This window comes from Mycteria americana, chromosome 3 (assembly GCF_035582795.1).
Source record: "Mycteria americana isolate JAX WOST 10 ecotype Jacksonville Zoo and Gardens chromosome 3, USCA_MyAme_1.0, whole genome shotgun sequence".
Taxonomy (NCBI): domain Eukaryota; kingdom Metazoa; phylum Chordata; class Aves; order Ciconiiformes; family Ciconiidae; genus Mycteria; species Mycteria americana.
Window position 1 is genome coordinate 36367193 of NC_134367.1, and position 12089 is coordinate 36379281.

Below are 12089 nucleotides of genomic sequence, written 5' to 3' on the forward strand. Positions count from 1 at the left end.
CTTATATTTCCACCAAATCTGCCTTTGAAGTAATCCTGAGATATGAATTTTTAAAGAAAACATTAAAAAAAATCGTACACAATTTATGAACAAATATTCATGTCAAGTTTCTGATTTTGGTTCAGTTTTTGTGTGTGCAGGCATTAAAATAAACTTTTTTAGGGAGCAGGATTGTTTCAGAAACGTGTTTGATGCAATCAGTAACAAATAAACTACTTAATCTGTCATCTGTGATGTGCTTGTGGGCACTCATGGTAAAGTACTGTGACATCTCTACATTCTGTGTTGCAGTCCCGCCATGCTGGTTTCACAGTCCTTCTTTCTGCCCAAGTTTTCATTCACACTGCAGCCCCTCAACACAATAAAATGTATTTGTGTTTAGTAGTGGTCTAATACATTTAGAGGGCCAGGTTTGGTAAGAAGTATCCCAAAGGGCATTGCAAATTAATCTTGTTCCAAAGATGTTAGTTAATAATAAAATATGGGAAAATCCTGAGAAATATTACCTAGACATTCAGAAAATTCAAAGGTTTTATAAGCTGATGCATTAGGAAATGCTGTGCTGAAAGAAATAAAAACATGCCTAGTGCTGAAGTCTGCTTCAGCCATAGCCAAATTTTTGTCAGGTGGATCCTCAAACTTTAGCTGTTAGTTTGAGATGTTACTGCCTACAGCTGTTTTCTTTGCCCCTTTGCTGTTGTTTAATGTCCTTGTAATCAGAGGTAGCTGTATGGGATGTGCGTGACCCGTTTGCAGCCCAGTGCACTGGCTGAACTTGCCAATAAAAAGAGTTTCTGCTGCAGTTCTTGGCAAGGCCTCCTGTGTTTCAGGTGCATGCCATCTTCTGTTATAGCAGGAACAGTAATCTACAGCTGCAGAGCAGGGTAAGACAGCTGAGAAAGAGAACTGCCACAAAAAGTAACTGAGATGCAGTGAGCTTCAGGAATCTTAATTTGGCACAATTTGACATGCCTGTGTCTAAACTGAAAATATCTTTCAGGAGACTCAAAAAATCTTACTATAATGATTTATATTGCATTAATTTGCACAAAAAATGTGATAAGTATGTTATGCAAATTATACCAACAAAAGTTTACTTATCCACTAATTTGTCTATATTATTATATTTTTAAAACAAATATATAGGAACTATCTTCTGTCTTGTTCTTTTTATTTTTTGGCCACAACAATTTTTGACATCAGATCTCTTTCCTCTGTTTTGCATCTTCCCTTCCTGTTTTTTAAGTTGTGGAACTTGTGGAATCTACTTAAATATTTAAAATAATAGTTGTTTCTATTTTTGGATTTTAAAAGTATCTACCTTGTACTTCATGAGTGAGGAGGAGATGCAGGCTTCAGTCTTTGAAGACTTGGGTCTGGAAGTGAGAGACTCCTGAACTATTGATTACTATCAAAGGGGATTTAGATCAGAAACACTTCTAAGACATTTACTGCAGCTGTTCCTAGCATCCTGGTAATATTTTTTTAAGTGTACAAATAGCATGTAACAGGATAAGTTATTTATTCATAGCTGTCAGATACATTTCAGGTTTATTTTGTTCATGTATAATTGTGGCTAAATTACAATGGTATCTGTCAAAAGAACAACCGTATATCTAATTTATTTTCCAGAAAAGAATACCCCCCTCAGCTTCAGAAAGTAGAAGCAGACCACATTAGGTTACCACGGTCTCAAGGAGTGGGTAAGTTATGTTTAGGGTTCTCATTTCCTTTAAGCAGAATAATTTTTTTAATACCTACTTTGGGTTGGTGTGTTGCCGAACTTTGTGTAACCTTCAGTATATCTATTCATATCCTTATATCATGTTATTCTAGATTTATACATGTTTGTGCATGAAGGCAGGATTTTGCCCTTTTTGACAGACTTCTGCAATGTGTTCAGTCATGTTATAATTAATTTTAAATTAGGCTTCAGTTATTTTAAAACCAACTGAAATTGGGAAAATTTGGAGTCATAGGACTGTTGGAGTTGGAACAGGTCTCTGGATATCATCCAAGCCCAAGCCCCCAGCTTCTACTTGAATTATTGACGAGGAACTTCTGTAGCACTGTTAGTATGTACAAAATGTAAAATGGTAAATAACACTTAGTATGAAGTATATTTAGGCACTGAGGTAGTGACTAGAAGAGGCAGCATCAGCACTGCGCTGTATCTCAACTGAAATATGCTCTTGTATTATTGGTTAGGGGCCATTGATGGAGATGCAAGAGAGAAAATATAATTTGCTTTGAGGTGTAGAAATTGTGAAATTGGAAAAGAAAAATCACTGTATTTGTGCTTTGTCAGTATGGATACAGATACAGTTTGTAGACCTGCTGTTCAGCTGCTTAGCCATCTACATTGGCCAGCTATTCTATTATGCGTTTTTAGGTTAATGTTAAGTAGAACTTCATCAGTTCTATGCAAAAGTAAGTTAACTTAGACAAAAACCCACTTATTATTGTTTCTTTTTTGAAAACAAGTCATTCTTTAGTTTTGAGATGTCTTCTAATAGTAGGATGTTTGTGAGACTATCAGTATGTGTATTGGAAAAGTGTTCATATCTGTTTAAAAAAAAAACAGACTTAAAAAAGTTCCAATATGGAGACTGCAATTAAACTAGGGAGTGTAAATAGCATTTTAACATTAAACTGAATTCAGGCACTCTTGTACAACATACTGCACTTCTTAAAAGAAAATTTCACTCTGTACATTGTTAGTTTAAGTAGATTATGGATTTCTTTATTCTTCTACTCTTCGAGTATTCAAATGAATGCCCCAATATAAAACAGGATATGGCAGTATAGTTCACTATAATGCTGAGTCTTGTGTTGAAGGAATAAATCCTAATTACATAGACCATTTCCAATTATTCTAAATGTATTCACCAGCAGTCCTTTAGTGAAAATTACCATCCGCATGATCTAGCAGATCCCCTCCTACTTTCGGCAGTGAAGGCTCCATTGTAGTTATTGTGAAGGTAGTATAGATTTTCAAGTCCAAAGCCTCCTCCAAAGATATTAAACTACAAATTGTCACCGACAGACATTAATAAAACAACATTTTCAAAGTTACTTTGGGGAATTTTTTCTTATTCATACAACAAATCACGAGATACATGAAGCAGTGTAGTTTATTGGGTGTTTAAAAGGGTGTTTATGTTTAGTTCAAGTTAGTGTATGTGAAGAAATAAGTTGATCATAATTTTAACAGCATATGAGTAGGCATTTCTTATTAACATTTTTGCATTTTTTCCCTCCTAGACAGTATAATGGAAAACACCGAAGAGTCAGAATCAGAATCAGAATCTGAAATTAAGAGAAAGGTGCAACAGAAACGTCACTGCAATTCATATCAGTCTGATTTAACTCTGTCTTCTGCTACAAAAAAATGCTTAACCCAGTTAAAGGTGGGTTAGATTTTAAAAACATGTAAACTTCTGTTTAACTTTAAAAGTTTATGCATGTTTTTTGCATCAAAATGCAACAGGCATTCAGTTGTAAAGTAAGCTGATGTTCTAAAACTCCTTAGAACTGGGAGAAAGATCTGCATAACTAAATTTAAAAAAAGTTATAATGATACAGATATTTAAGTGTTAATATTGATACTAGCTATGAAATACTTTCTGATTTGAACAAACAGGTGCTACACTGGAAAGCAGAAGAACCTGTGTTTAAATTGATTGGCTGATCGATAAACCAGAAACTGATAATTTTGATTTGCTGTCTGTGATATAGAGGAACAATATTTTACTCTCTGACTGATTTTTTTTTTTTTTTTTTTTTTTAAGTGTCATGATTTTCTGTACTCATTATAACAATAAAGACAAAAGTACTGCAAAGATGCAAGTACTTCTTACTAAGGTGTTCTCTTTCTCAGTGAAACTAGCACAGGTATCCAAATGGCATTCTCTGGTCTAGATGCAGCCAACCAGGATGTTTTGCCTGGAACTTTTCTGAATATCCGATGTAAGATATTTTGGAAATTCCTGTAAGGCTCGCTGTATTTCTTATCATCTTCCCAGGTTACTATGGAAAACTTATAATGCCCACATACAGGTCACACTGCATGACTATCAAAGCAAAACTTCCTGTAAGGAGATCTTGGTGTTTTTTTTTTTTTTTTAAAAAAAAAAAAAGTAGATCTGTGATTATTATATATAATCGGCCTGTGTTTGCTCCTGTGTATTAGAAAGTAAGTCTGACTGTATTTCTTTGTTAGGATGACACACTTGGTACTACTCTTATGCATTTCCATTATATATTTAGTTAATTAATACGATGTTACTTGGAAATTTTATAGCTGAGTTTTTGGTCTACATATGATATCTTTATAGATGTGATCTATAAAAGCTAAGTAATGAAGTAACAAAGCAGTTAAAAACAAAACAAAAGACATTACAGTTCTGTGGGGTTTGTTTTAATCATTACATTGATAACTTTCTTTATGTTTGTTTAAAGAAGTAAAATATTCATTGCTTATGTCCCATCAGGTAAGGGACAAAAGCAGAAAACAGTCTTCTAGATTGAAATGGTCATTGAAGAAAACAGTTTAAAAATAAATGGAATCTTGTCACTGCCTTGATAAAACAATTTTCAGTCTGAAGATCTAACAAATGTCATCTTTTAGTGCACAGAGTTTCTTCCTTACAAATTATGTGAATTAGCATAAGAGGAAGGAGAGCAGCCTCATCATTTGTGGCTGGATTGCGATCTGTGTAGGCCATTTGCAGTAACTCCTAGCTCTAACTAGAAGACTCTGTGTACATGTAGAAGTGAGGTGTGCTTTCAGCATATTCCTCCATATTACAAAGCCACGGTACTGACTTCCAGAACTACTTCCTGCGTTGTATACATGTGGAAAGTGAGGGCTGGAGCTGCATGTCGAAGCACCAGCAGCTTGGTGTCCTTGAGCCAGGCTGCATGTAGCTGACCACATTGCTAAAACAAGCTGTTCTCTGTGTCCCTGATAAAAAAGTGTCAGACTCGATTACATTGTTCCAGGGGCATGATTTCATTTCCAAAACCATCAGACAGATTTCACTTGTAAACAGTATTTAATAATTACATCTGGTACTTTTTCCCATGCGTATCTTAGAAATCCGTAAAGTTGAGAACACCAACAATCATGAATGGAAACCAGTTACTTTTTCTCAGACACAAGAGCTGAGTGCCTGTGGTAAAACTGTCAAGCAGTAAGCTTAAAAAAGGCAAAACCCCGTATTTTTCACACGGTGTATTATGAAATTTCAAAAAAGGATTGATAAAATTTGTGAGGCTACATCATCATTAAACAGGTTGATTTAAAATTCAACCACTGATTCAGGAAATTTCTATATTGGTAATGACATCAAGTAAGGAGGATATGTTCTTACTCTATTCCCTGTGCTCCCAACCATCTACCGCTGGCCACCGTTGAAAGTACAGCACAGGGCTAGATGAACCTTTACTCCAGTCCCATAGGATAGTTATGATCCTGTAAGACTATGTAGTTTGTGGGTACACTTTCTGGACATAGAACAGATCTTGCTGCAACTGAATTCACTAGAACAACTCTTGGTTTTATTTTCTTTTTTAAATGGGTTAAGAGTTTTATACTTTATTAAAGGGATTTAACACAATGATTTAGGCATTTGTCAATGAACTGTATGCATTTTCATGAGTCATGCGTTGCCAAAGTGTGCAGATGATCGACTGGAGGTTTATGGAACCTCTGAACAATTCAAAAGTGTTGATTGTGGTTTTATGCCAGAGGAATTACAGACATAACCAGCTGCTTGTCAGGCAAAGTGCAAATGGTTTTCATCTTACTAGACTATAACAGGTTGCACTTTCTAATTGTTAAAAATGTACATGATTTTTAGAGGAAGGAGGATTTTCTGCTTCATATGTGCTTTACTAAAAAAAACCCTGAAAAATAACAAAAGCTTTGGATTCTGAAACTTTTTAGAGACAGGGCAGAGTATTTGTATAGGGCATATAGTATTTGTATTTTGCAGATTTCAAAGTTTAAAAAAATGCTGTATTATACAAGTTATAAGGCAGACGCATTTAGATAGAACTCATCTACTTAAGTAGTCATTTATCTTGAAATAGAGTCTAAAAAAGACTATGCCCTTAATTAAACACTGCTACCTCTACCATCAAGGTGCAGGCTCTCAAACCATGGAAAGGGAGTTGGTTTTAAATTTTTGGTGTGTGGTTGAGGTAGAGGGGTGCAGTTATTCTTTTCTTAAGATCCTTCAGGTACGATTGGTAGCTTCTATTGAATATTTTAATGTCTGATTGAAATTCTTCAATGCGATTAGCAGTATCTTTGTAAAAACTACATCCTGTAACTGAATGCTGAGGCACAACACTGGTTTTCATGTCAGTTGCTATCTTATCCCACCACTCAGGTTTTAAAGGTCTGATAGATTTTATACACTCTTGGGTTTTTTGCAACATACCTGTTTTGCTATGTTATGTGTAGCTTTGTTAAATTGCAGAAATTTTGTAAAAATAATATATTCTCCTTGTATGACTTTTGTCTTCACATTTGTTTTTAAAAATGATTGAAAATCCCACACCTGAGGAAGTCCTCTTTATTGGAAAAGTGTTTGTGGCTGGGGGTGGGGGGTGCAAATAATGATAGCTATGTTTTGAAAATTAGTGGGATGTAGGTATTTTATTTATCATCTTCAGTAGCTCACAGTGCAGTGGTTATGTCATTTGAGCTCAGTGCTCCAGGAGACAATAGCATACATTAAATTTCAGTTCTAAAGGTGTCCCATACTCAACTCAGTAGACATTCAGTAGCTTATTTGTTACTATTGAATACCTTAGACTTAGAAGTCCAAGTTCTGCATTTGTGATATGTAATTAAGTGGGACCTAGTACATGTGAGAGAAAGAAAACACATCTCTCTCTGCAGTGATAAGATATATTTTCCCTTGTAGCCCCTGCTTTCCTCTTGGAAGTTTGGGGAACTCTTTTTCCTCAAGTCCTGTTTTCTTCTCTGAGATACTGGATTGTAGAACAATGTGTTTCCTTTTCTTTTTCTTTTTTCTCTCTCTGTGTCTTTTTTTTGGGAGGGGGAGTGATTTTTCTGCATGCTTTGTCAGGCTGTTAGAAGATAACTTGGGAGGACAAATGAACTTCATGACCTAGGAGGTTGCTTCTAGTCCTCTTTAGCATTGCTCTGTGGATCCTTAGGTTACTTTATTTTCGTCCAATGAAACTGTTTTTACAGAAATTATGTTACTGGACCTTCTTGCTGATGGAGATATATATCTGAATGGTGTGCAACCTTTTACGTATGGGAAGAAAAAAGGCAAGAAGGAAAATATGAATTGTCTGACAGTAACCACTTTTTAAAAATTGCCACAAATGACATTTATTCCTCTTAAAATACATTTAAGAAAATGAAAAATATTCTAATGTTTTTGTATTTTAATGTTTGCTTTCTGTGCTTACTGTAATTGCTAATATAGTGTTGTCAATATTCATTCTGAACAGAAATTAAAGGCAAGATTTGGAACTGGTATCTTTGTGCTTATATAGTTACTGATTTTTTTTGTGTGTGTGTGTTTGTCCCCTCTAGCTTTTGGAACAAATTGATTCTTCTACTGTTTGCCCAAATTGTGGACGGGCGAATGAAAATCAGACCAAATGCCGACATTGTGAAAGTGCTTCTCTAAAGGATTTGCAAAGAGTCTCCAGACAAACTGTGACATTAAGTGAATCTGTGGGACCTTTATCACGTTCTTCAATACATCAGAATTCAACAGGGCAAAAATCTTCAGGTACAGGGTTCAACACAAAGAAGTTTTATAGTTCTGCTGTTGGGAAAAGTCCAACGGATATTCTACTGAGTAATGAAGTTGTAGGACATTCTATGTTACGACAGAATGGAAAAGTTGGTCTTATAACTGGGACAAAAAATCCTAAAATTACAGGAAGCTTAAGACAGAGGAGTACAAGACCATCTGAACTAAATGATCCAAGTAAGTACCTTTTTATGAATGTAGCATTAAACTGGAAACCCCAAATATTGTATAATGAAGGAATTGTCCTTACAGATTTACATGACTGATTTTGCATGGAATTTTTTTGTGGGTATGTTCTTGGGGAAGAGTGACAGACCTTTTTATAATTTCTTTTTCATAGGCAGAGGTACTGTCTGAGAAAGATGAACATCAGGGAAAACAAATTTTTTTTTTTTTTCTTTTAAGACTTACATGTTATAATTTTAAAAAAAGCATTCTTAGCAGAATTCCATCATTGATTCTCCCAAAGGGGAAGACAGTCTTTGATTTTTATTTTTTTTTTCCTCTTTCCTTTTGAGCTACGCATCTGAACACTAGCCAGGTTTTCCCATTTATTTAAAATGTCATAATTTGTAAAATGTTAATTTTTGTGCTTTCTCTGCATAAACTGAAATTAATTTATAAGCAGGAAGGAACTGGAATTTGGGAAACTACGTTTCTAGTTCCATGCTTGGTTTACTAGACCATGTTGTCTTACTGATTTGAACAATTTAAGTCATAATTTCTCTTGACAGTTTTTCTTAAGCTGTTTTACTCACTGTCAGTTCTTGATTGAACCAAGAAATGTATGGCTTCACTTCTGTGTCTAGAGGCGGATTAATGATACCCATTTCTTGTATAGTTAGTTATGAGAAGTAAAAAATGAGGGAGAGAGCGCCTGCGATCAGATTCCAGATAAATATTAATAAAAGCATAATATAATGATAAATGTGGACTTTTTTGGCACTGCAGGACAATTACATAAATTACTTTTAAGCCATTGCTTGAAAAGAAATTTCTGTTACAGAAAAATGTAGTGGTTGAGAATTTAATATTTTCTGTTTAGTTGTTTTGTCTAGTGATGATGATGAGGAGGAGGATAGTGGCAGCACTAGGAGAATGGAAAGCATTTCACCTCGTCCTGCAGATTCAGCCCGCTCCTCCCCAGCTCCTTCTACAGGAAAGGTGGAAGCAGCATTAAAGGAAAACAGTTGTGGAATAGAACAGAGAATAGGTAGTATAACAACAGATACAGAAATTGCAGTCACACTACCAAGAAAAGCAAGAATGAAAGATCAGGTACTATTTAATGCTTTGTTTAAAGAAAACAAAAATCAACTCATAAGTGGAAAATGTAAAGGCTTGTCTTGCATTGTTGGAAGTTGACTATATTTGATTGCTTTTCTTATTTAGCAGCTCATTGAGTAGTATTTCTGCTTACATAATACTGGAAGCATAAGAAAATGTGTTCATTATATTTTTACAAGCGTTCATAATGATTTGAATTATGCTTTTAACCTAGATGCTTCTGTGTTGAATGTATACTCTTTGAGACTGGGCAGGGTATCTCTATGAAACTCAAGGGCCTACTTAGTTTGCAGAAGAATATCAGTACCAGCTGTTGCCTGGTAAGGCTTTGGACATGCGAAGTTAAATGTGTAAAGAGGCACTGGGAACAATAGTGGCCCTTTAAAATTAAGATACTTTGACAACTGTCCCAATTAATAGCACTTATTTTAAGGATTTCATGGTGGAGCTTTTGTTTTTTAGTTAAGTACCACTGCAAGAATAGGATAAACAAAGACAAAAAATGCACCATGAGCAGACTCCTTAAGTGCTGTCAAAGGGGACAGCTTTCACGGTATGTTAAAAACTTAACCACCTCGATAGTGAGCCATTAAGAAGAATAAATTCCCTGTGGCAACTGGTGTTGAATTAATAGTGCTAATTAAAACCATTCTTGGGTCACTTCTCCAGTTTCACTATTGTGAGTTTGGTTCAACAAGAGTGTCTGATCAGATTTCCACCTGCAGTCTCAAATACTTTGTGTTTTCTGAGTTAGAACGCTAAAGTAATGATGTCAAAACCTTCATGCTATGTTGAGATTCAGAAGCCAACATTCTAGTGCTGTAATTGATGAAATTATGGATGTTTATAATATGGTGTATCATTAGTCACCACTATCAATATAAAGCTGTGAACCTCTAGCCTACAATAAAGCTGTGGGGCTAAAAGCTTGGATGATAAATAGTTTTGAATTTCAGTTATTCTGGCATTATGTGCTGGATTAATTGAAAGTGTTGTATAGTGAAGGCACTGGTGTCTAAGACTTCTGAAACTCTCCCAAATGTTTTCCTTTGTATATCCATATTTTCCTGTTCACTAGTCTTTAAGAACCTGCATATTTTAGGAAATGAACTGCATATTTTAGACAAAAGTAGAAAAGAGCTTGCTTTTGAAAACAAGGGAAACAGAATTTTTTTTTGGTGAAATTTAACACCAACTTTGCATTGTTTCAAGGAAACTACCAAGAATTGCAGGTATCACAGTGTTTGTGTCAGATATGATAGAAGAAGCCGTAAGAAGCTTTGCTCACTTGTTTTTCTCTCAAAATATTCATTGTTTACTGAAGAGGCTGCTTGAATATAGCACCACTTCAATGTCTACTGTCTTACTGTTTGTCTGTGATTTGAGTTTTGAGCTTTTAATAATATTTAGCTAGTCCAGCAGACAAAAATGAAAAGCTGTCTTCAACAAGAGTCCTAGGAAAATATTTTAACTACAGGGATTTAGAATCTCTGCCTTCTCCACTGTATTTAAATGAAACATCCAAAAGTATATTTTGAATTATGGCCAAGATAGGCTAGTGATTAGGGACTTTGAAATAATTTTTGAGATTTAGTCTAATAGAAATACCGACTCCCTTAAAATGTTTTTCTGTGGGAGTTTAATTGTATTTTGTAACCCAAAAGAATGTTTATTGATGGACAGCTTTATGAAGCAATATAAATACCAAAGTGTACAGAAAATCTTTCAACAAAGTAGAGCAATATAAGCAATACAACAAATAAATATATTAAATTGATGGCTATCAGCAAGCTTTCTTTCATGTTAATAAGTTTTTGTAAGATTGTTCTGTTGGTAAACAGGAAACTTCATTGAGAATACAGCTTCAGTCAGCATCTAGAGACTTTCTTGAACTGGAGCCAAACTCCACGTGGCCTTCTTTCAGTGTTTAGTCTTCTGACCCTGGAATCTGTCCTGAAAACATCTTAATAATTCTGTAGAGTTGCTTTAAGGAATTTTGATTTGGCTTACTTATTTATAGGTCTTGAAGATTCTACTCCTGCTAATGTGGTGATGCACTGTACTTCAGTAATAACTCAATTTTCAGTCATCAAAAGCTTGGACTAATAAAAACTGAAAGAAAAAATAAACCCACCAACATTGTGGTGCTTTTACAGCATTAGTGTTTTTATATAAATAAACAAATAAAATATAATAGAAATAACCTTGTTTTGCCAGGCTGCATAGTGTTTCAAAAGGTTGAAAACTAAATTGGTTTTGGCAATTTTAGAAGCATTGTTTGTGATTTGGAAATGGTAACAAAATGTCTACAAGTGTCAGCTTATGTTTTTTTCCTTGAATCTAGCGATATTATCATCTTCAGGTGTTCCAAAAAGTCTTTTAGGAAATTTATACCTTCTGTATATGATTGAGGTGGATGCTATAGTAAGTAATCCATCCCGTTGACCAACAGAAAAGTAGCTGAAAATTTAGTCACTAGTGTTTAACAAGCTTGTTTTAGCAATAAATCTTAGTGAGACATTCTGAAACTTTGAAAATTACTTTTCAGTTTGGGAACATTGTGTCTAACACTCCAATAAAACGTCGTAAAGTTATTTCTCAAGAGATTGTAACTGAGGCTGTACCTCTAAATTACCAAAATTCCTGTGAAAGTGTCATTCTGAACTGTCGAAGTATACGAATAGGAACGCTACGAAGAATGGTAGTGGAACCTGTGATTGTAAGTAAACTTGTTACTTTGCAAATCTCTCAGTTTTTGATGGACATTGTTATTTTCATACTTGAACAACATAATACTTTGCCTTTGTCTGTGGAACAGTAAGTTTGTCTCTAATTTCAGAGGCTGTGATTCCCAAAGAAGCCCAAAGTACTATTACATACTAACGCATACAGTCTAGTTCTGGTGTTTAGTAGAAACATCATGCCTGCAAACCCCTTGAAAACCCTGTTTACTTGGTTGGGGGTGGCTGATGGATTAGCGTGCATTTGTTAACA

General features: G+C 34.9%; 1 protein-coding gene across 4 annotated transcripts in view; it reads left to right on the forward strand.

Moving 5' to 3' along the window:
- The window catches only part of SENP6 (SUMO specific peptidase 6), an 85556-nt gene that overhangs the window by 44493 nt on the left and 28974 nt on the right, over window positions 1–12089 (forward strand). For all 4 annotated transcript variants that reach the window (XM_075498223.1, XM_075498224.1, XM_075498225.1 and 1 more), the window contains 5 exons: window positions 1633–1703; window positions 3265–3410; window positions 7583–7985; window positions 8854–9086; window positions 11644–11814. In XM_075498223.1, coding sequence (XP_075354338.1) covers window positions 1633–1703; window positions 3265–3410; window positions 7583–7985; window positions 8854–9086; window positions 11644–11814 — 1024 coding nt within the window. The remainder of the gene's footprint in view (window positions 1–1632; window positions 1704–3264; window positions 3411–7582; window positions 7986–8853; window positions 9087–11643; window positions 11815–12089) is intronic.